This window comes from Crinia signifera, chromosome 2, assembly GCF_055691185.1.
Source record: "Crinia signifera chromosome 2, ASM5569118v1, whole genome shotgun sequence".
Lineage (NCBI taxonomy): Eukaryota > Metazoa > Chordata > Amphibia > Anura > Myobatrachidae > Crinia > Crinia signifera.
The window spans coordinates 330,814,039-330,837,501 of record NC_139218.1 but is presented as its reverse complement, the minus strand read 5'-3'; the positions used below and the strand labels follow the sequence as shown (position 1 = coordinate 330,837,501).

At 42.7% G+C, this 23,463-nt stretch overlaps 2 protein-coding genes across 2 annotated transcripts in view; one reads left to right on the top strand and one right to left on the bottom strand.

Moving 5' to 3' along the window:
* Nucleotides 1-4,961: 4,961 nt before the first annotated feature.
* TSPAN31 (tetraspanin 31) lies at nucleotides 4,962-21,497 on the bottom strand. Its single transcript, XM_083169417.1, has 6 exons — nucleotides 21,286-21,497; nucleotides 12,515-12,682; nucleotides 12,188-12,268; nucleotides 10,862-11,002; nucleotides 10,102-10,212; nucleotides 4,962-7,931 (listed from the first exon to the last, which is right to left on the bottom strand). Exons 1-6 carry the CDS (start codon nucleotides 21,346-21,348, stop codon nucleotides 7,857-7,859), a joined length of 639 nt encoding a protein of 212 aa, XP_083025543.1. The 5' UTR covers nucleotides 21,349-21,497; the 3' UTR covers nucleotides 4,962-7,856.
* The window catches only part of LOC146057761 (uridylate-specific endoribonuclease D-like), a 58,563-nt gene continuing 56,237 nt past the window's right edge, over nucleotides 21,138-23,463 (top strand). Inside the window, exon 1 of the mRNA XM_083169415.1 lies at nucleotides 21,138-21,669. The gene's annotated coding sequence lies outside the window, so the exon portion shown is untranslated. The remainder of the gene's footprint in view (nucleotides 21,670-23,463) is intronic.

The window sequence follows — 23,463 nt, the reverse complement described above, 5'->3', positions numbered from 1 at the left end:
ATTCACAAACATCTAGAGATAAGGATATTCTCTTAAATACTACCCATCCTTTATCCTGACAGTGGAGGGAGGCATATATTTTATATTGTATGCAATTCGTGTGTACAGAAGTGATCACGTCTATCTAATGCTGTGTTTTTAGTGTCATTTTCGACTATATAGTCCAAATCTAATAAAATATTACACTGAATCGAACAGTATTTGCTTCATTCGATCCCAATGCGCGGCCCAGTGGCATCGGTATCAAAGCAGAAATAGTCTTGCCTGCCAGATCGAAGCAAGTCCCATGCTGCTTAATGAAGTATCCCCTCTCCCTCCTCCCACACTGTACCCAGCTGCTCCTTTCCTGTGCAGGGAGACTATTTGTTTATTTAAAAACACTGGGCATTTGTACTTGGAAAGGAGATGATGAGTGTACTCCACTTTACCAGTAAGTGGTTTTATTGTTCTACTGATGGAGGTATATTTATTTATTAACGGTTTCTTATATAGCGCACACATATTCCGCAGCGCATTACAGAGAATATTTGAACATTCACATGAGTCCCTGCCCCAGTGGAGCTTACAATCTATATTCCCTACCACATGTGTACACACACACACATTCATTCTAGAGTTTAATTTTTGTTGGAAACCAATTAACCTACTAGTGTATATTTTGGTATATTACTTCCCAATCTCCCTTATTATCAGGGAGACACCCTGACATGGCAGCAATCTCCTTGACTCCTTGAAGAGTCCAGTAATCTCCTGATTGCAGTACATACCCACATTATTTAACTTTTATTATTTAAAAAGTAAAAGAGAAAATCTGTGCTATACATAACGTGAAAGAATTACATACACTGAATAAGAAAGAAGCCGTGTTTCTTTATTTTCAGCAGGTAGACGGTATACAGGTTCTTACAGATTGGCAGTTTAGATCATAGCTTTAGCAGGTTTTACAACAGGCACATCACAGGCTTCACAAGTGGGTACAACAATCCAGAGGTCCCTAGCGTAGACCATACTTGCTTACCCTCCTGGAATGGCTTGGAGGCTCCTGAAAATCTAAGTATCTGGTCTCATCTTCGGGATTCTCCCGGAGAGGAGTAAAAAGAAAAGTAAGCAAGTATGGTGTAGACCCCCACACCCCAAGCCTATTGCCCAGCCACTAACTAGTGTTGGGAGCATTAACCCTGTGAATGAAATCAGGGTTGGTGTTTGAAACACATTGCTCCTAACTTGATGGCTTGTGTGTTAATGAATTCCACATCCACTCCTCAGATTTAGCACCTATGATGCATTTTTTTTTTGTATTTGGTGTTCCCTCATCATCTGTTTCCCAGATCGTCGATCAAGACAAATTGAACCTTGGTGTTTTTTAAATTCCTTTGTGAAATTTCACAAAAAACGTCTTTGAGTTGCACACCACCGGGTTCATGAGCCACTTGTTGCTGAATATGGTGGCTCTGAGTGCCACGTTCTCTCCACGATGCGACACACACACTCTTCAACTGATTATATAGAGAAGGCACAATGGGGCAGATGTATTAAGCCTGGTAAAAGTGATCAAGTTGTATTAAAGTGGAAGGTGATAACGCACAAGCCAATCAACTCCTAACTGTCATTTTTTAAAGTGATTGGCTGGTGCATTCTCACCTTCCACTTTATTACTTTACCAGGCTTAGTACATCTGCCTTAGTTCTCTCTATGGTTACATTAATTTTCATATAAGGTTATTTCATGACCACTTATTTGGAACTACTTGTGAGAACACAATACTTGAACAAGCCCTGAAAAGTATGTATGTGTGTTTATCAAAAACTGGATGTAAAAGTATTTTGTACAAGTAGTTTCCTTATTAGATGAAATAATTTACAATGTCCACTAGGTGGTGGTGAAGTAGCATAATGTTTGTTTTCTGATCTTTTGGACCACCTTAAGAAACGTCACCTAGAATATTGATTTTTAGTGTCTTTATCTGGAAGATTATATTTACATGATAATATCGGAATTGAAATTGCAATCACTAGTTTTTGTTTTAACAATTCAGATTGTAGTACGAGTGAGCAGCTTCAGCAACACAGGATTCAACTGGAGGTTTCAAAGATGGCGGCGGTCTGGAGAGTATAGCAAATTCAGCACCATAGAACCAGTCAGCAGGAAGGAGCGAGGCAGCTAAGTAATCCAGAGCCAGGAACTGCTGGGTGTTAGAAAAAGCACCACCAGCTAGTGCAGGGCTGGGCAACACCGGCCCTCCAGATGTTAATGAACTACACATCCCAGGATGCTTTGCATTAGTTTTGCTATGTGGCTATGCTGAAACTGATGCAAGGCATGCTGGGATGTGTAGTTCATCAACATCTGGAGGGCCGGTGTTGCCCAGCCCTGATGCTAGTGAGGCCACAGACAGGAGTCTAATGATGACTTAGCATCTGGAAGCATGGAATGCTACAGTTAGGGTGACCAACTCATCCCTTTAATCCGGGACACATATTAATTACACAGGTTCTGTGGCTGGCTTTCACCTGGTTTTAAACTGCCACACCTCCAGACTCCATTTCACCTGGTTTTAAACTGCCACAGAACCTGTGTAATTAATGTGTCCCGGATTAAAGGGATGAGTTGGTAACCCTAACTACAGTGCAAAATGGTGGATCATGGACACCCAGGTCAGAGCTCAGCAATAAATACCCTCAGAACAGCAGAAGTACCTCAGGTACAGATAAACAGGATTCTCAGGGTCACCATAAGATTACAGTTCAGGATCATTGGGTAGGGGAACTGCAGGACTTGAATCCCACACCACGTACATCAAAGCCACACCCCCAATACTGTGTAATTATTGAGGTCTCCAACAGGTGGAACAATGCAGTAGTCTCTGGTAATGGTTGCCTGTAATTAGCGGAAATAAAGGCATGTCTGTGATAGACATAGCGTTAGTGGAATTATTTCCAGAATTGGATTTAAGGGTCAGGATGCACTTATACCAGTGTTTTCCTAAACTGTGTGCAGTGGCACCCTGGGGTGCCCTGGATTGGTGGTCCAGGACCAATTCAAATTATTTATGGCCCATGTAATAGGCAAAACCAGTGGCTGAACCCAAGGATGACCTGTAAACACTATTTACTTCATTTTTTTTTTTTTTATCTAGTATTCAATAAGAAGCGTTTGGCATAAGGGTGCCATGAAAACATTTCTGATACTCTAGGGTGCCATGATTAGAAAAAGTTTGGGAACCCCTGCCCTAGACACAATGTTCTTGCCCCTGTATAATTTCCCAACATTTAAAATAGACGGTCAAAATATCAACATGTTCAAAATGCCGACATTCATTATACCGACATGGTCAAAATGTTTGTGTCAAAAAGTTGACATGGATGAGGATGTCGATGCCAGAATCCCGACAGCAGGCATTTCAAATGTAAGTATGCTAGGACGGGCTAAGGTCAGGCCGGGGAAGGGGGTTTAGACACTAGGGAGGTACTTGGGGTTAGGCACTTAAAAGGGGGTTTGGCTAAGGAGGCAGGGTATGGGGATTAGGCAATATCAGGGAGGGTTCGATGAGTAGGAGGAAGGAGTTAGGTCACCTATTGGGATTTCAATATTTGAATTATTTTGGAATAAACAGCATTTGTACAATGAATGTAATGTAAATTGCAGGCAAAAGCTGTGCCGGTAATGTAGACTGGAATGGACAGCTTATATGCCTTTCACATGGGCTGGTCACAGCCCAGCCTCTGGGTAGCAGCCAGATCTATCCACTAGAAAGAATGGCTGTCGGGCTGTAGATTTCCAGTCCTAACATGACAGTGTTTTACACAGGCAGATGTGGCCTTTAACACGCACACCAGTTTTTTTGGTGTGCTGCAGCAACTTTCCCCACCCCAACCTGACATCACATTGAAACCCCATGCCCACAATTAATTTGCCAAGCATGGCAGAAATAGAGGTAGGTATATTTTCTTTTATGTATTTTTCTTTTATAAGCACATTTATTGTGCTAAAAACCGGTGCATGTGAAAGGCTCGGGGTGGAGTTGATATTATACAGTGTGGCAAGCGTAGCGAGCCACCGAGCCGTAAGTGTGGTGAGGGGACCCGTATTATGTTACATGTATCGCCACGTTTCGGGCTAGTACAGGGGTATGGGTCATAGGGTTGACATGCATTGGAGCGACCAATGAAGGTCAACATGCATCAAGGTCAACACACAAATGTTGACATGGGGTTAGGTTGACATGGACACTTAAAAAAGAAGTGCACTGCTATGCTGGGCATGGTGCCTCGCTATGATTGGCACACTATTTTACTCTCCGCCCATGTCCTATTGGATGGTAGAACATGAAATACTGCCTGTCAGTTAAAAGGTAAACATGTTTTTTTTTTTTTTTGACTGTCGGCCTAACCCCATGTCGACCTAGTGACTGTGTCCCCTAGTACAGAAGCACTTACGGTTCCATTTAATTGGCTTTGTACTGTTTTTTTTTTTTTGGTCACAATAGTATTTGTACAGCAAAATAATCATTTAATCCAGTGGACAAGATTCGGGAATGTGTGCCAATCCCAGACAATAAATACAAATTAAACACAAGGGTAAGGCTGCAGAATTTGCAGCCAAAAAAATGGGCAGAATGAATGCGTATATATGTGGTTGGTCCCTGGACATGCTCCGTGTAAATACACTGGTGTAGTATTCACTACTCTGAACCAGGCCCAATGTTTCTGAAATATCGTAATAACACTGATTTGGTTAATTTTAGTTCATAATAACCAATCCCAAACTATCATCAGATATTGTTTTGCTCAATGCTCAGGCGATTGTTCCCCTTTTGAAGGCGCACCAATGGAAACAAATTGGATTGAGATTTTGACCCAAGACGTTCTGTAATTATATATAGTGCAAATAATGAGCAATGTCCCGGTTTCAGTAATACACTAATTAAAGTCGCAGGTTGAAATAATTTCACACATACTGTATATTGTTCCAAATCTTTATTTTCTATGCATGTTAAATTAATAAAAGGGATTTGGAGAGATACACAAAAGAAAAAAGTGATTTGAAGCCACATGTCAGGGAACAAATGGTGAATTGTACCTTAAAGCAGCTACCTGCATAAATAATGCACGCTGGTCCTATAGCCTAGCTATATTGTTTTATTAACTTTAGGGAAGATTCAACCCACGTGAGAACCTTATATTATACATACAGCTGAGAAAGGACAGTGGGCCAAGACCAGGAGGCATACATAATAAAAAAGTGAGGGTTTACAGAAAAAGTGGAGATATTGTTCATAGCAACAGGTTTCCAGTGATATCTGCTAGGTGTTATATAATTAAACAGAATGTTATTGGTTGCTAGGGGCAACATCTCCACTTTAATGAACATACACCCAGATTTTAAAATGCAGTTAATTCATCTTTTAAGGTTTACATTCAAGTAAACACCAGTCAGGTTCAGCAAACTTATATACTGTAATGGTTTCTGAGAGAATTACACAATTGCTTTTAAAGATCTAGCCGGAGGCCGCATTTTCTGTCATACTGCTCATTATAGGCTGCTAATACTTTATCCACACCTAAGTCACAGCAAGTTGTGGCATGAAGTAGCTTCAGACTATTTACATTAAAGTCTCTCCAGTAGGAATATTACAGTGTTATGGAATGACATCAAAAACAAAATATTAAATGGAAAGGGGCTAAGCAGGCATCCTCCATAGGTTGTGTTGTATCAGTTACAGCCTGTCACTCCATCAGAAGGTTTCCGCAATGCCTTCTGCAAAGGCACTGCCATAGAATGCTAGAACAGGAACTGAGCGAGAACTTCTTCCGTCTAGTATAGACGGAACATCGGGCTGATGTAGTCACAGATGCTGGAACAGTGAGAACATAGCTATTAAATAAGATTCTTCTTGATTTTCAGCCAGGATGCACATCATATCCAAAATGCAAGAACTATAAAGTAGGGAAACCCCCTTAAAACGGTGTATAAATATATGGCTGTAATGGACAGAAGAAGCGAGGATAATAAAGCTATGTATTTAGGCAGACGTTGCAAGAGCACACAGAAAAACCTATTACAGGTCGAGTATCCCATACCCAGATATAGGTCATCCAAATTATCCCCCCCCCTCCCCCTCCTGATAAAAGCACTAATGGGACCAACTGCCACTAAATATGTGCAAGGAAAGGATTGCTTGGCATTCAAATTCAATGCCTGAGATAGGACACAAACTTTGTTTCATACGCAAATAAAATATATTTGTGTGTATTTCATGTGCTTATACAACATAAGTGCGAGATACCTTATTAAAATATAAAAATACGTAATAATCAGTTATCCAAAATTCTTCTCATCACGGGCATTTTTGATAAGGGATACTCAACCTGTACACCTCTATATTAATTACAGGGTTCAGATTGTGAGGTTACATTTAGGGCCAGATGTATCAAGCTTCGAAAGTGATAAAATGGAGAGTGAAAAACAGCCAGCCAATCAGCTCCTAGCTGTTATTTTTCACTCTCCATATTATCACTTTTTGAAGCTTGATATATCTGGCCCTTATTGGTAATGTAAGACTGCTGCCCCTGCTGTGCTTACAAGCTTTCTATAGACAGCAACTGTAACAGACTTCTGCAGACAGGTAGAGGCCTTATTAGTGATAAATAACCTTGTAGGGCTAATACATTAGTAACGAATAACCTCAGTAGTGCATTTTGATTGGGGAATAGATCTCAATCTCATAGATATTGGGTAATCTTACAAAACGGCCTAGTGTCACTATTTGTAGGTTACTGATGCACTTTTACAATGGTATTCTGCATGCACAGCAAGACGGTCTTCTAAACTATTGTCTCATTGCTTTCAAGGCTATATAACTGGTTAGAATAAGTGGGAGGAGGTGGATAGGGTAGGATCTGCACACCTCCCAACATGACCCTCTCCAGAAGGGACACAATGCTCTGCTCCTGGACTTCCCTCTTAATGTATGATTACCATCACCTGTGTTAAACAGGTTCAACAAAGGACAGCAATGTGATGGCAAGTGCAGGAGCAGAGCAAGGTGTCCCTCCTGGAGAGGGTTATGTTGGGAGGTATGGATCTGAGGCTTAGTACTGCACTCACACAAGTCCCCATCCTCTATACTGGTACTCCTAGAAGGTTGGTGGTCACTGCTCCTGTAAATATCGTGCTCTTATAAGTGGGTGCAGTAACCAAGATACATAAATAAGGAGGGGGTGATGCATATACAGCATTTCTATGCAACTTATAGCTCCACTTTCATGCAGTGGTACCAATATATCCATCTATATCTCCCCACAGGCGCTTTTCCGTTCCATCTGTGCCATGGATATAAAAAACATCATTTCAGGAAGGATCGGTAATATTTTGACATCTATATATATTACACACACACACACACACACACACACACACACACACACACCTCTTACTGATCATCCAATCCACTCTTTACAACCATGGCAAAGAAAGAATGTCTCTTTACAAGTCATGCTTCATTAAGACTTCATAGGAGACGACTCAAAATAAAAGCAAACAGACAAGCAGCCTAATTGCCATAAAACCTCGTCTATAGAAAACTAACATTCTTACACTGGTCTCTAATGATTCATCACTGACTGACCAGTACCCAAAACATGGTAACAGTCTTATTGGTTTACTTTCTAGAACCACTAACATTTTGGTCTGATTGCATTCCTGAAGACCCTATTATCATCATGTCTGACGTCTTTCCCCATCCTATGTCCCTTTCTCCGCCACTTGGAACATGGATTCAAAAGGATCAGAGAGACAGGACTGACACTTAAAATAAAATACATGATTGAAAAATGGTGGTTGCAGATTTAATAATACTATAGAAAAGCACTGGGATTTGCTCGAGGATCTTTCTGGTTTCTGTATCGGAACGCGAGCCAAACACCAAGAATCTGCAAAACAGAGCAAGGGAAAGGAAACATTGTATAAGCAACATTTAAAAAGGCATATCTGGCCTAAAACACCTTCCACCACTTTAACAGGATATAGCAGCATTTGTAATGTATTGTAAGTGCCCGACCACTTGATCTGTGGCAGTCCATGACAATGCGGGGAGAACATTCTGACTCAAAATACAAAAGTAGAGTGGTCATGGAATAACTAGCTGGAGGAGCATATAGTAGCCATGAAATGCTGCAGCATTACATCGAGTGAAGGTATGGACAGTCCAACTTTGGACCTGTAACCTGTGCACACAGTGGCAGAATTAACCCAAGCCATACATTTGCTCGCCCTATCTACATGGATTTAGTGATCTTGAAAAAAGTTGCCTCTGTTTTGACTTCTTCAAATGGATTGACCGGTGGAATAATTAGCAAAGAAACCATTCCAATGATGCTCCCTGGGATAACCAGATAATCAGAAGAGGTTCAATATACAAAAAAGTAGGCCCCTTTAGCCCTTCGTTATACGAAAAAAAAAAAAAAAAAAAAAAAAAAAAAGTTTCAAAGCTTGGTCACCACAATAAAGCTTTGAAACTTTATGCAGTCTCCGAGTGACGCCTTATTGCCATTTTCTCATATATATATATATCAGGATTTTCTTATACACATACATGTACAGGAAGGAGGCGGCACTCGGTTGGATTTAGAAAAGTGCTTTGAAGTTTTCAAATAAGATGCATATGATGTCATCATATGCATCTTATTTGAAAACTTAAAAGCACTTTTCTAAATCCAACCGAGTGCCGCCTCCTTCCTGTACATGTATGTGTATAAGAAAATCCTGTTATATTAATCCAGTGGATGGCACCGTGGTAATTATCCTGTAATCCGGAGTGCCGAACAAAGCTCACTAATATATATATATATATATATATATATATATATATATATATATATATATATATATATATATATATATATATATATATATATATATATATATATATATATATATATATATATATATATATATATATATATTTTTTTTTTTCATGCTTCTTGAGTATTGTAATGACAAGGAAAAATAATGAGAACAAAACGCTCTGTAGCAAATTTGATACACCATGTATTATTATATACAAAGGGTTAAAAAGCTCAAGTAGGTTTGTAGGCAGTTTAGGATGAAGAACAATGAGCGCTTATTGACTCATCTAATAGGTCTCTTTACCCAACAGCTAAATAATATGACCGTTTGATTTGCAATATGAACTGTAACATTCTTAGGGGGGGTAGTCAATGTGAGGGTCACGGCTATCGAGCTTGCTGCCGAGATACCCTGCTCAATGCTGTCGGTTAAGACAGCATTAATAGGGCCCGGCGGGCATCTCCCTGATGGGAGGTGCTCACCGGAGATTGAATATCTTAATCTAAAGGTGCCCATACACGTTACAATTATTGTATACAATATTGTATACAATATCGCATCTCATAGCATATCGGTTTAGCGATGAGTACAAAAAGTATGTGCAGCACATACTTTTTGTACTAGATCTCATCTAATCTGATCTCATCGCAAAACCGATATGCTATGAGATGCAATATTGTATACAATAATTGTAACGTGTATGGCCACCTTAAGAAACGGAATGTGGTCCACATTCAGGTGACATAGGGGAGTATTCAATCTGGATTCTGACTGTCAGGAACATTGCTGACAGTTGGAATCACAGCTGTTATCGCTGGCTTCCATCATCAACTCAATATTGGGTTTTTAAACGTTCTGACTGTTGGAAAGTCAGTGGATTCGAAAATCCACGGCAGATTCCAACAAAACGGATTCGCTTTTTTCAATGCTGTCGAAAATGGCGGCATTGTGTGTCGATATTTCCACCGGTGGGAAATAATGGTAGAAATTGAATACCACCCCACCCCCCAAAGAATTAAGCAGCAGAAAGAATGCTTGGGGCAAAGACAACTTTTCCTTGCCTTTTGGTACCTAAATAAGCCTTTAAAAAAAGGGAAGATAATGATCAGCGGTTATAATGGTTTTATCCAAAACGCCCCAAGCTGCACCCTATGACGTACCCGCTATACGCTTTCTCAGCTTAAGGTCAAGATAAAAACATTATTCAGTATCTAACTCTTCGTGCACTTATACTATTGGAGGAACCTAGATTACCTCTGTGAAGCTGAAGAAGAGTCCTACACCTCCAAGGATTTTCAAGGCTTCACCGGCGTGGTTCAGCATTTTATCGCCACAGGTTTGACAACGGCTTGTCTGCTTACATTGCTGAATGGGAGACAGTTAGGTGTTAACCAGCACTAGAAAGCAGATGCTGTATATGGGCTACTCAGGAAGTGGGAGGCTTTGAAAGCCGCGCAGTGCAGGCTTCATTAGCTATGTTCACAATTGATCCATTTAAAATGTCAGGTAAGAAAAACAAAACATACGGCTTATGCATACATCAAGTATTCAGAAGCCAATAAAAGCTATATAGAACATAAAGGCATTATCCCCCAACAAGCTCCTGCAAGACTAATCAAAAAAAAAAAAAATAGTATGCATAAAAAAGGGAAATCCAGGAAGGGAGATACCTAATGGGCGCCCATTGGAGCCAACTAGTACCAGCCACAGGATAAAACAAATCTAATTACCCCAAATGTCCGATGTCAGCTATGCTAAATAAGCTCACCCCAAAACCAATTAACCGATATTGATATTTTACTGGAACCAATTCAGGGGGTGCTTAAGCAAACCCTGGAAAGGAGGAGACAGTCAATTTGCTCCTGTCATTTTGCAAACAGCCTGTAAAATGACAGTTATAAGCAGATAGGTTGCTACCTTCTCTATCTACACTTTATCCCTCTCCAAGCTTTGGTAAATCTAGCCCATAGGCTAACTATGACCAGATGGTGATTAAAAAAAAAAACAACCTCACCGCATTGCAACTGGCATAGTCAGATATAAAAAGTGCACTGCTTAATGTGGTGTTCAGCAAACCACAACAATCCAGGTGATTCTCCATCTCGCTCTGGGTCTTACTGCTCATACGGGTCCATGTTGCATTTAGGAACTGCTCCTGTAATAAGACAGAATATACAAGGACATTTGTTATAGCTGAAGGGAGAAAACCAAAACTAAAATCAGAAGCTGTACAAGCCATGAAACACAACTATTAAAGATGGATCATTTTCTGCTGATGGCAAAGAAACACACTACAGAAGAGGTCCCGTATATGCAGAACAGTAATACATATTGGTAAGTCCTCAGACGCCACCTGAGTGTGGCAGGTGCGTTCTATCCGAGTATAGCCTACTATGGAAGTGGTGAAGTGTTTGTAGCCACTCACAGACACTGGAGTTTATTTACCAAGATAGGCATTTTATTAAAGATAGGATGGTGCTATGGGCAACCAATCAGATTCAATTATATTCTAGAAGGTGCTAAATACTAAGTAGCTTCTGATTGGTTGCTATGGCCAACATCCCATCTTCAACAGAACTCCCATCTTAGTAAATAAACCCCAATGTCTTACCATACACCATCTACACCTGTCACCACACAGACGTATAGCTCACAGAATAGCTATACTATATTATTTTACTCTACAATATGGTTATGGGGCATTAGCACCACACAGACTTATACATTCTCTTTTACAGTCTTTGGTCAGAACTGCACAGCAACCAGTACACAGGCTGAAGCTGCACCATGACCTAGTAAATGGTCATAGTGCAGGGGCTTCCCACTGCGGCCAACCAATCCTCAGCTCCAGTGACCGGTTATACACCGCCCACATCTACTCTGGTTGTTTATCACTCCCCATTCTATCACTTTTGAAGCTTAGTGCAGCTGGCCCTGAATCTGCCTTGAATCAAGCAGACACTGGCGTGACAAAGACAGGACAGCCGCACCTCCGTATTCAGAGAATGCAGCCAGTCACTGCCCCAGGTCACATATGCTGCACCTTATGGGGTGCAGAAACTGGGACACACATACACCGCTCCAAGAATATCACATTTAAGAAAACATGGCGTTTACTTAAATTTCTTAAATCTGGCTCCAGGTCTGCCCATAGTAGATATTTCTGAAAGGTCTTTCACAGGGCAGAAGACTAAAGATGGTCTATAACACACGCATCTTTACAACTAGCAGAATTAAATGCGCTGCGGCTCTCATGGTCAGGTAACATGGTGGCTACTCTGCGGGAGATCTCTACATTACCATTACAAAAGGTCAGCAAAGGCGTACGTCCAGGACTTACCTGTTGAGATCTGTTCATAGCCAAGCAGGAGCAGGAGACCACCAGTTGGAAGATAAAGATGAGAATTAACACCACCATATACTAGAATCTAGTTAAGGAATATAAAAACATAAGAATTGTCCCTGGTACAAACATGCATTTCTGGGGTGGAGTGAGGGTAGTGCTGTACACAATAACACACCACCACAAACGCACACATTAGATAGAGAAGATAGAAACTGAAATTTGCAATGGTCTCTAGCACCATGTAGAATGGGAGCAGCTTCGGGATGCCAAACACATGCCACGTTACAAAAGAGGAGGAGATTAACTTCAAATGAAGGATACGATGAAGAGCATCACTTGATGATGACTAACTGCACCAATTAAACCAATGATAGCAATGAGTAGAAGGAAGACGCCAACTGCAATCACTCCCCCGATGATGTGAATGCTGGAGACTATTCCAAATTCTTTGCCCCATGCTGCCACGCCAATCAGCAGCAAGCCCACCAGCTGAAACAAGAAGCAGAGGTTCAAGCAGTTATCAGTAACAGGCGCAGAACAGTAACAGTTAGAATGGTAACAGTCAATGCCGACCATTGCATTCATAATATGGTGAACATCTGTGGGGCTACACAAAGATTTTCTCCATTATTATAGAATGGGAATTAGCACACACTTATACCAGTGTAGTCAGACATCACCATAAACCAACATCGGCCATATAGTCAACAACCAAATGCCCAGTTATTTAGCAGCTCAGATACCACCAACTGCAGAGAAGGTCTAGGTCAACATTGACAGTTCGGTCTAAATCTTTAAGTATACTTTTGCTCAATTTGGTGAATGTATAAATAATCTTAATGGGGCCTACACACAGGGAGATTTTCACGAGCAATGTAGATCGCTAGAGATGTGTGCTGATCAATCTATCAGGGTCAGTGTTCTCCGGTGAAAACATTGGCCCTGACCGGCGATGCAACTAGATTTATCCAGCATGCTGGATATTAAGTCGCTGGGCATATCACTATGGCCCCTACACACGGAGCAATGTAGGGGCATATTCCAAATGATCTAGTTATACTGCTTTCACCCGGGTTTTTTTTTAAACGTTTCTGTAACCGGGTCAGGGCAAGTTTACCCCCCCCCCCCCCTCCCCTGGTACTTGCCAGCTAACATGCCCCCCGCCCCCCTCCCCTGGTACTTGCCAGCTCGCAACAGTTCGGGCAGTGGGCAGTGTGTGGCGGGGTCCGTGCGGCGGGTGTGAACTAGCGCTACTAGTGTAGGATCCAATATACTGGTTCAGAACCGGTCACACTGCACAAATAGCGGGTCTGAACCGTGTAGGATCCTGCTTTTTACTCGTTTTGAATTACCGGTTTTCTTGAACCGGTAATTTAAAACTGGTGCTGTCACACTGCAGCTCTAACCATTTTAAAAGGCTAACAATAAATACGCAATATACCATTTTAGAGCTGCAGCTTGAAACGGGTATCAGATTGCTTAGAAAATACCCCATGTGTAGGCCCCTTTAGAAAACCATATCCTGCCATTAATTATTCAGACAAGACTCCACCTTGCGCCAACTAACATCCCTTTTGTAGTTCATGCAAAAAAAATATAAACCTTCAATTAGGTCAGTTAATTACAAAGTTGCTGGATAGTATCAACCTTTGTGTTGTGATAGAAAAGACTACTATATAATCTATTTACACACAAGCGCTGTATTTGTGCCAATCTTATGGAAAGACAAAATCCAAGGCCATATTATTCTAGTACCTGCTAGGGTCAATCATTACAAAGGCCATTGAATTAACCTGTGACACTGCTTAAATGCCAGCGTGCAGGACGACAAATTAAATAAAAATACTAAAACAAATTAAGAAGTCACACAGTTATGTGCACATAAAAAGTTTTATTTTATTAACCCTAACCCTCATTTTCATAGCTTGATGACAACGGCCTATTAAAACTCCATTTAATGATAGTTCATCCCCTGATTCCTGGTTATTATGGCACTAACACCAAACAAGTGGACCATTTAATTACTAAATAAAGAACACTAGAACCAAATTCAGATGTGGTTGGCGGAGTTGCTATTGCTGCTGCTTACATAGAGCAGTGGTAGTAATAGCATTATGAGCTGCGTCCTAGGACGCAGTATCGGATCATCTGTGAAACTATCGAGCAGGAAATCTCTGTCCTCTGATGGAGATCCTGGCCTCATCCCACCCCTGCAATGAGGCTGTTGCCACCCCCTTCAAACAACAGCAGTTTGTCAAGTACTAAACCAGGCCTGGCCAACCGGTGGCTCTCCAGATGTTGTCAAACTACAAATCCCATCATGCCTTGCCTTTCCTATAAGGGAGTGTTAAAACTGAGGCAAGGCATGATGGGATTTGTAGTATCACAACATCTGGAGAGCCACAGGTTGGCCTGTCCTGTACAATGGTACTTTGTTGCGTCGGGCGGCACTCCGTCCAGGTACACTAAGCAGAGTAAGAAAGGCCGACATGCAGTGCACTTTATTTCGGTGTCCATGTCGACAAAAATGTGAAAAACCCCTTTGTTGGGTCGACCCAATGACCCATACCCGAGCAAAGAACTCACAGGATTGTGAGATATTTAAAGAGAAACAATGTAAATATTGGCTGCATGCACAGATTGAGTCACCCATATCCAAAATGCTTGGGCCCAGACAGTGGATATTTCAGTATTTTGGAACGCCCTCCTTGCATACTATAATGAAACATCTTGGGGATGGGACCCAGCTCTATACACAGAAAGCAGTTATGTTTCATTTACACACAGCCTGAACATTATTTTATACTAGGTGGAATAACTTTGTATACGAAACATAATTTGTGTACATGAAACAATCAGATATCATGTTACACAAATTCCATACTTCAGAATTTTGGATATGGACAGGAGGGATTCAGACTATACTCAATACACTGGAAAAAGAGATCCATCTACAAATGATCTGGAAATAAATGTACATGCACCAGTTTCCCAATACAACGTAACCAGGAAAAACATTTACTTCAGCTATGTACACAATGGGCGGTATTCAATGAGAATACCTGCGAGGTGCAGCGAATCCTTTTTTTAGGATTCGCTGCACATTCGCCACGTTCCGGAGCCGGCGGGCTCCGGTATTCAACGTGTCAGGGGCTCGCTGCCCCTGACTGGTGAATATGAGCTCCTGCGGCGAATGCCGCAGGGAGCCTGAGGACGGTGGCAGGCAGAGAGATGGAAGTATCTCTGCCTGCCCCAGAACGTTTGTGTGGGGGGGGGGGGGGGGGGGGGGTGGGCTCCCCGGGTGCCAGCAGGGGACCGTATATTCACTATACTCGTAACGATCGGGTGCAGTGAATATATGAATATGTAATGAGCGGCTCGGCTCCGGCGCCCCCTGCTGGCTGCTGTGTAAAAAAAAAAATATATATATATATATTTTTTTTTTTTATTAAATATATATTCATGTGCTTACAGCACATGAATAAAAATAGCATGCCCCTCTTTAGAATAAAATTCCTGATTTTTTTACACCAAATGTAAAAAACAAAACACTTTATTTTAAAAGTTCACATTCCACTTCACCATAAAAAGATAGCGATTGCTACTCGGTGAATCATGGCGAAAAAAACCTTCAAATGTATTCGCCATGTGGTCATTGAATAGGGTGATTCACCGTTTTTGTCAAAAATTCGCCAAACAGCACAAATTCGCCATAAAAACATGGCGAATCAGGCTCATTGAATACCGCCCAATGTGCGATTCTGGCTCATAGACTATTTTCACTATCCAATTCTGACTAACTGCACTTTAGATTGCCTTGCGATTCGATCCTGAACTAAGGGATTGATTTTATCTTTTCCCAACTAAAAGCATACATTTTATGGATCGGTCAGATTATGAACAGCAATAGAGTGAATATAAAATGATGCATTTGTACTGTATATGTCATACATGAAAATTCCCTTTCAGTAAATTGTGTGTAGGCATCAAAAGCAGTTAGTAAAAGCAAGCAAAATCTCAAACCACATCTGACGTAATGATGGCACCAGCTCAGCATGACTTTAGGAAAGCCCCTAAATTTACCCCTGTGGGCAAAACATGCTTTAAAATCAGGCATGTCCAATGTTGGCCCTCCAGATGTTTTGAAACTACACATCCCAGCATGCTTTGTGACACTTTTGCTATTAGAGAATGCTAAAACTATTGCAAAGCATGCTGGGATGTGTAGTTTCACAACATCTGGAGGGCCAACGTTGGACATGCCTGCTTTAAATACTACAAAACATAATTTTGGAACTGAAGAAATCTTCTAAACCTATGGGGGTGGGGGAGAATCTTTCCCCTCCCCCATCATCTCTTATGCTGTGTACACACGGGGTAATATGATTGCTGGGGATATATTGCTAGCAATATATCCCCAGCAATCATATTGCTCAGTGTCTCCTTTTCATCAGCGATGAAAAGGAGACACTGCTATGGGGCGGAGGGGGAGTGCAGCAGCAGCAGACGCTGCTGCTGTCACTTTGATGGGAGGAGGGAGGGAGCAGCGGCACGGGGCTGGGGAGATCAACGCTGATCTCCCCAGCGCTGACCTCCCGGCAGAGCGATCGCCCGGGGAAAGCCGCTGGTCGCAGGAGCATGCTCCTGCGACCATTAGGCAGTGCACACGGGAGTGCACAGCTGGCGATTTATCGCTCCAAATCACTGGCAATATGGTCGCTCAGCGACCATATTCCCAGCGACTTTACATGAAATTGAACCCGTGTGTGCTCACCTTAAGTGCAACCTCGTAAAGCAATGAGCAGAAATGTGGGAAAAGTCTGGCTTTTGGCAAGATTTTGACAGTGCACGATTTAATAGTTTAGGTGGGTTTAGCCGCTTTAAATATCTAAAAATCAGTCCATTTGGGCACAACATGCATAAGTAATGGCCACCTGCAAATTGAATATTGGGTACTTATGTATTATCTGGGCTCCCATGTTAAATGCTCCCCATTTTTTCATACCCCTACTATCCAACTACGCATGGAGCTGATTTTATCTAGTGTGGCGAGCGCAGTGAGCCAGCGTGCCCGAAGCGTGGCGAGCCACGCGGTCTCATAAGAAAAACGGGAGCCCAGATATTACATAAGTACCGAATATTGCCCTGTCTACAGTGATGGGAGATCAGGGGGGTAGGCAGGTGAAAAAAAAAAAATAGACAACTGAATCAGCCATTGTATGTTAATTCAATTAGGGAGAATGCACTTATAGTGGTATTGGAATGTAGGGTACCTACATCTAGGTCTCAGTGGAAAAAAATGGGAGGAGTAAAGAAGTTGCGCCCCAGTTAATCTAACCATGGCCTGATCAACCCTGGTTACAATGCCACCTAAACCATGGTCTATAAAGCTGTGTACACATGGGGGCGATTTTAGCACATATCGCTGGCAATATGGTCGCTGAGCGACCATATTGCCAGTGAATTGTTTGTGCTGTCAGCGATAAATCGCCAGGTGCGCACTCCCGTGTGCAGCCCCTGATGGTCAGCTGTTTCCCTGCCTCTTCCCCCGGCAGAGTCTCCTGTTCATCAGCGACCATCTCTGGTCGCTGATGAACAGGAGAAACTGAGCAATATATTGCTGAGTAATATATCTCCCCCGTGTGTACACAGCTTAACACCTACATAACAGCGCACTGTGTAAAGCTGGAGCTTCGTCCTCAAGAGTGCTACTGTGTAAACAGTCACTGTGAGCTTTGTAAAGCACAGTCTATAATGACCACCAAGACTGGTGGCTGAGACACAAGAAAGAAGAGTACTGTATATGGGCCAGCCAAAATGTGCACTCTAGTACAGAGGTTTCTATTCAGGCGCACTCAGCACTGGCTCTGAGGTACACAGAGAGGAACTGGTGAGTAAACTCAGCGCAGAGGGAAGTAAGAAAAAAAAAGTTAACCTTTTGAGTGCCAAGTGAGTTTGTCAAAATAGGTGTGAAAATTGGCACGCAAACATTTGTATTCATCAGAATGACCTGCAATGTTTACCTTACATAGGAAATTTATTTTGACACAAAAAATTTTATTTAAATTTATATTAACAAATGTGAACAACGCTGGAATTTTTAGCGGATATATTGAACATCTCACAGCTGTTGGCACTCAACGGGTTAATGACTGGACATAAGGGTCTATTATAATGAGTTAGCATAAAGGAAGGGAGATTATTAGGATCGGAATTATAATAGGGCACTTTGATGATGAGACGCAGGGGTTGTGTTCATTCTAGCACCCGCCATCTTTGAAAACACATGCAGTTCCTCTTCCCTGCCATGGGTGTCGCTGTCAGCTGTAGTGCTTCTAGCACAGAGTGGTCTGTATATCAGCACTGATATTCAAACCATACCTGTGCTAGAAACATCACAGCAGACAGGACACCCCAGGGGGTAATGAAAAGTTATTTCCCGATCAATGAACATCATAATGAGATTATAAGGAATATTGATAGGAGGGGAATAAAAGGGTCCAAGTAAGGTATGATACTACTTAGTGGGTACGAGCAATTTAATGTGCTTTAATAGTGCTTAGATGGATCATACATGCGGCACATATGATCTGGGGGGGGGGGGGGAGAGATGATCAACCTCTCTACCCGTGGGACCACGCATCATATCGATATTTCTCACAATGTGCACACAATCGATTGTAACACTCGTCAGAATTGTGTGTTCGGGCCTCAGATCACTCTAGTGCAGCAGTTCTCAAACTGTGGGTCTTGGCCCCAAAGTGGGTCCCGACTCCATGTTGCTGACTATCAAGTGGATGACTTTTCTAATCTCAGTCAGTGATTCAAGGAGTCTGAAAAAGCTTTTGAATTGTCTGTTAGTCTCTTCACATCATTTTGTGCCTCCACAATGTTGCCATGTATGTGCTGTCTGCTGATACACATGTGATGACCTTCTGGAGTAACGTGCTGGTGTCCTGTATTTATTTTTATTGTCTGATAGGGTCAAAGGACAAAATAGTTTGGAGGAACCCTGCTCTAGTGTATGGCCAGTTTTAGAAGGCTGCACCATCTTTACAGTCCACTATTTTAACAGATACATGAAAATGATGCATCGATCCTACATTTTAGCTGGTTCCTAGATATGAGAAAAAAAAAATCAATACATTACATGCTATGAACTAACAATTTCCAATGGGACAAGACAGGGAAAAAAAAAAGGGGGGGGGGGGGGGTTGGTGGCAGGGGGCTAACTGTCAGTTCAAGGACAGAACCCGTCAGTACAGATTTGCATAGGCTCCAAGAACACAGCGCAACTGGTCTAAAGGCCCCCATACACTGCGAGGAAATCTCCCCTCTGAGAAGTTGCATGCAGTGCTCCCTTGAGCCACCTGGCCCAGTTCAGCAGGGACGACTTGGAGGGTCCCTTGTGATGTGTGTGGGACAGAGCATTGCATCAGTCCCACTCAGTCATCTGCAACTTGGGTTCTTTTACTGTGCTTGATTGATGCAATCACAAAAAAATAACCCAAATTTCTTTTATAGTGGCTTGTCCATAGCACACAGATTTTGAAGACCGATTGAGATTACATGTGATGAACGCCATATGACAAATTAAGTGCCCAATTTTATTGTCTAAACAATGCAAGTGATCAGCAATGTCAATTCTGCCACTCATTGGCAGCTGACTGCAGCTATAATATGGCATATCCAATGACAGTCTCCCAGAGTGGTGTTGCTATTGTGATTGAGATTACAGAGGAATGGGTGAAGAAAGCCACACTGACCAAAAGTACTTCAAATATTAAATTGTTTAACTTTAAAATAAAAAGATATGGGGGAGATGCATCAAAGCTTGAAGAGTTAAAGGGCTCTATATACAAAGTCTTAGAGAGGGATAAAGTACTAACCACTTTTTAACTGTCATTTTTCTTACATGGCATTTATAAGCTAGTTGGTTGATTCGCTCGCTATCCATAGGTTTGATGCCATTTGCAAAGGGCGGTTTCCTAAGCAGCAGCAACTTAAGTGCAAAGTCTAGCCATCACTGCAAAGTGCGGTTGCTTCTACAATGCTTCACATGAGCAAATTCATTGCAAATAATAGGCTTAGCACATAGTGGTCGATCCTATTAATTGCAAAGGGTGCGAGGTGCAGTTCAATAGCGTTTAAATCTCATCTTGCACCCTTCACAGGCTGGTTTCAACTCTATTGGGCTGTGAATTCAGGCTGCTGTAAAGAACAGCCACTGCCGTGATGATTCACACCCGTGGATTCATCACAGCTAATAAGATCAACCCCATAGACTCCAAAGTGCCAGCCAATAAGCTCCCAATTGTCAAGTTACAGTCCATGCTTTAAAAGTTACAGGGGCTGATTATATTTTAGTTGTGTCTGTCTTTCACATACGACACCAGAGCATATATACACTGGCAGATGCTCATTCAACTTATTGATATCATTCAGGTGCTCACAAGGGAGAAGTGAATCTGCATAAGAAAAAAATTAATAAAACCACATTGTTTCCCCCAGCACCCTTAATGATACAAGTAACAAGATATAAATCCTATAGTAACAGAATAACCCCCCCCCCCCCAATAGAGGGAGAATAGAATAGGTGGCTCGCATAGCAAGCCACCGTGCCCACAGCGTGGCAAGCCCGCAAGGGGCCTAGTTGCTCTCACCATGCAGTCTGGGTCCGGCCAGTCGGGATAATGACTGTTGGACCACTATAACACCCCCCCCCCAATACACAGAGAAGCCTTGACAATTGTTTGGGTGCTTAGCCATACATTTACGCAAATATACATAACCAAGATCTCTGCATTCTGCTTCCATTCAGGATATCTTGTTACTAGTATCATTCAGGGTGCTGGAGGAAACAATGTGTGTTTTTCTATGAATCAGAGCATTATGATCAGGGAGAGCTGCAGGGAATGGCGAACCTACAGACAGCACTGCAGAGCAGTGAGGGGTGCCAGTTCTGGACAGGAGGCCAGTAGAATGCCGCAGGAGTGGGAAGTGTGCCGCACAAAAGAGAGTCTATTGACAGCACTGAGACACTGGATAGCAGTAAGGATAGTGAAGTCGCAGCGATTCATGGCTACACTTACCATATAGACCACGTTGAGCGCACATAGCGCGTTTTTGGAGCAGGTAAAGCCGCCGCACACCATTCTCCGCCTGTCGCCGGGCCGGCCCGGGCCTCCAGCGGATAACGGGGTTGTCTCTTTAAATGAGAATTAGCTCTCACTCTCCTTCCTCTGCTGACCCCGCTAGCCGGTGACGTCACCGCCTCTTCCCAAGGACGTCACCGTCGAACGCTAATTGGCTACGGGAGAACTAGCTCCGCCCAGGGAACACTTAACGCCTAGCGAGCGGGTTACTGGCATGACGACGTTACGCTGTCGCAGGGATGACGTCAACAGATGAAACGCATGTGAGCCGCCATCTTGCTACACCTGCCACTCCCTGCCCAGCGAGCGCAGCGTTTTCCTGTACGACTACGTTTGCCGGTGCCGTGGGCGGGGCTGCTGCTGCTGTCTGTGATTGAGTGTGTGGCACTGTGGCTCTGTGTGACTGTACTAGTAGTAATAGAGCACATCACAGCGTTTTAGTTTACATTATATAATCCACGGAGTCAACTATAGCAGCAAATATACAGCTCAGTCTCAGTAATGCTATAGTAAGCATTGCACGGCGCTGTATGAAGTGTATGTATATATATATCTATATACATACCTCCCAACTGTCACGATTTTAGAGGGACAGTCCCGATTTTCGGGTCCTGTCCCGCTGTCCCACCCGCGGCAGGCATTGTCCCGCTGCGGGGGGGGGGGTGACAGTTGGGAGACCCCCAATCTAGTAGAATAGACGCTGTGCGCTTCGCCGCGCGAGTGTCCCTATTTCATGCGGACAGAAGTTGGGAGGTATGTATATATATATATATATATATATATATATATATATATATATATATATATATATATATATATATATATATATATATATATCAGGGTTGCCGACTTTAAAAAAATCCTCTCCGGGAGAAGCCCGGAGAGGAATCTTGCATTACGCGTTTTGGGGGCGGGGCTTAACTGTGACTTAATTAAGCGATGACGTTGTGCTGATCACGATTGTGCCGTTTTAGCTCCTCCTCTGAGACCCGCGGATTGCGGCATATAAATGCCGCGATCGGGGGGCTCAGTGGGGGTCCCCCTGATTCCGGGAGGGTTGCCCACCCTTCCGGGGGCCGGGAGGAAGGACACGATTTTCGGGAGACTCCCGCAAATTCCGGGAGGGTCGGCAACCCTGATATATATATATAACTCCAATCTTGCCTGGCACTCTGCTGTCGACAATGGTATACCACCTGGTGCCTTCCTCACTGGACTACAACGTCCCTGTACAGCGTCGATTGATCAGGCGGCACTCAAGGACTTTCACATTGCAAAACAAAACGTGTTTATTCCTCCGACACGTTTTGTTTTGCAATTTGAAAGTCCTTGAGTGCCGCCTGATCAATCGACGCTATATATATATATATATATATATATATATAGCATGGTGTGGCGATTAATTGTCTGCATGAGAGAGGTATACGCCTTTGTGGCACTCCAGCAAAGAAGCGAATAGTATATCCTTATGTGTATGATAAATATCGCTAACATACCTCCCTTTCAGCTGAGCGTGCAGGTCAAATTGACTATATAGCCAATGCCGTGCATGTTCAGTGGGTCCCGGTTACACTACTGAGTTATACCGGTTACCAATATCGTTCAGTTTTTTTTGTGGCCGCAGTCAATATCGTATTCTAGTACTACAGTAGGTAGCGAGTATTGGACTTAACTGTGTGGCGTAAAGCACTTCTCTCTAAATTTACGAAGATGTGTATTCTACTTCACATGTGATGTTGCTATGGGCAACCAATCAGAATCTACTTATTTATTTAGCACCCTCTAGAACAGGCATTCCCAACCACGGTCCTCAAGGCACACCAACAGTGCAGGTTTTCTAGATATCTAGGCTTGAGCACAGGTGACTTAGGGGCCCATTTATCAACTAATATTTGCGGCTTAATCCCCTAAAACACACGTTTTCGGGGGTTAACTGCAAATATTATGTTTCCCCCTAATGTATCACAGGGGACCGCAGCAGGAATCTCTGATCCCTGATGTGATCCCCCCCCCTGCAGCGCCGCTGGCCGCATCCCCCATAGGTTTCTATGGGGCATGCGAAGCTGCCCGATGTATCAACATCGGGCAGCCCGGCATCACACCCCTGGGCTATCG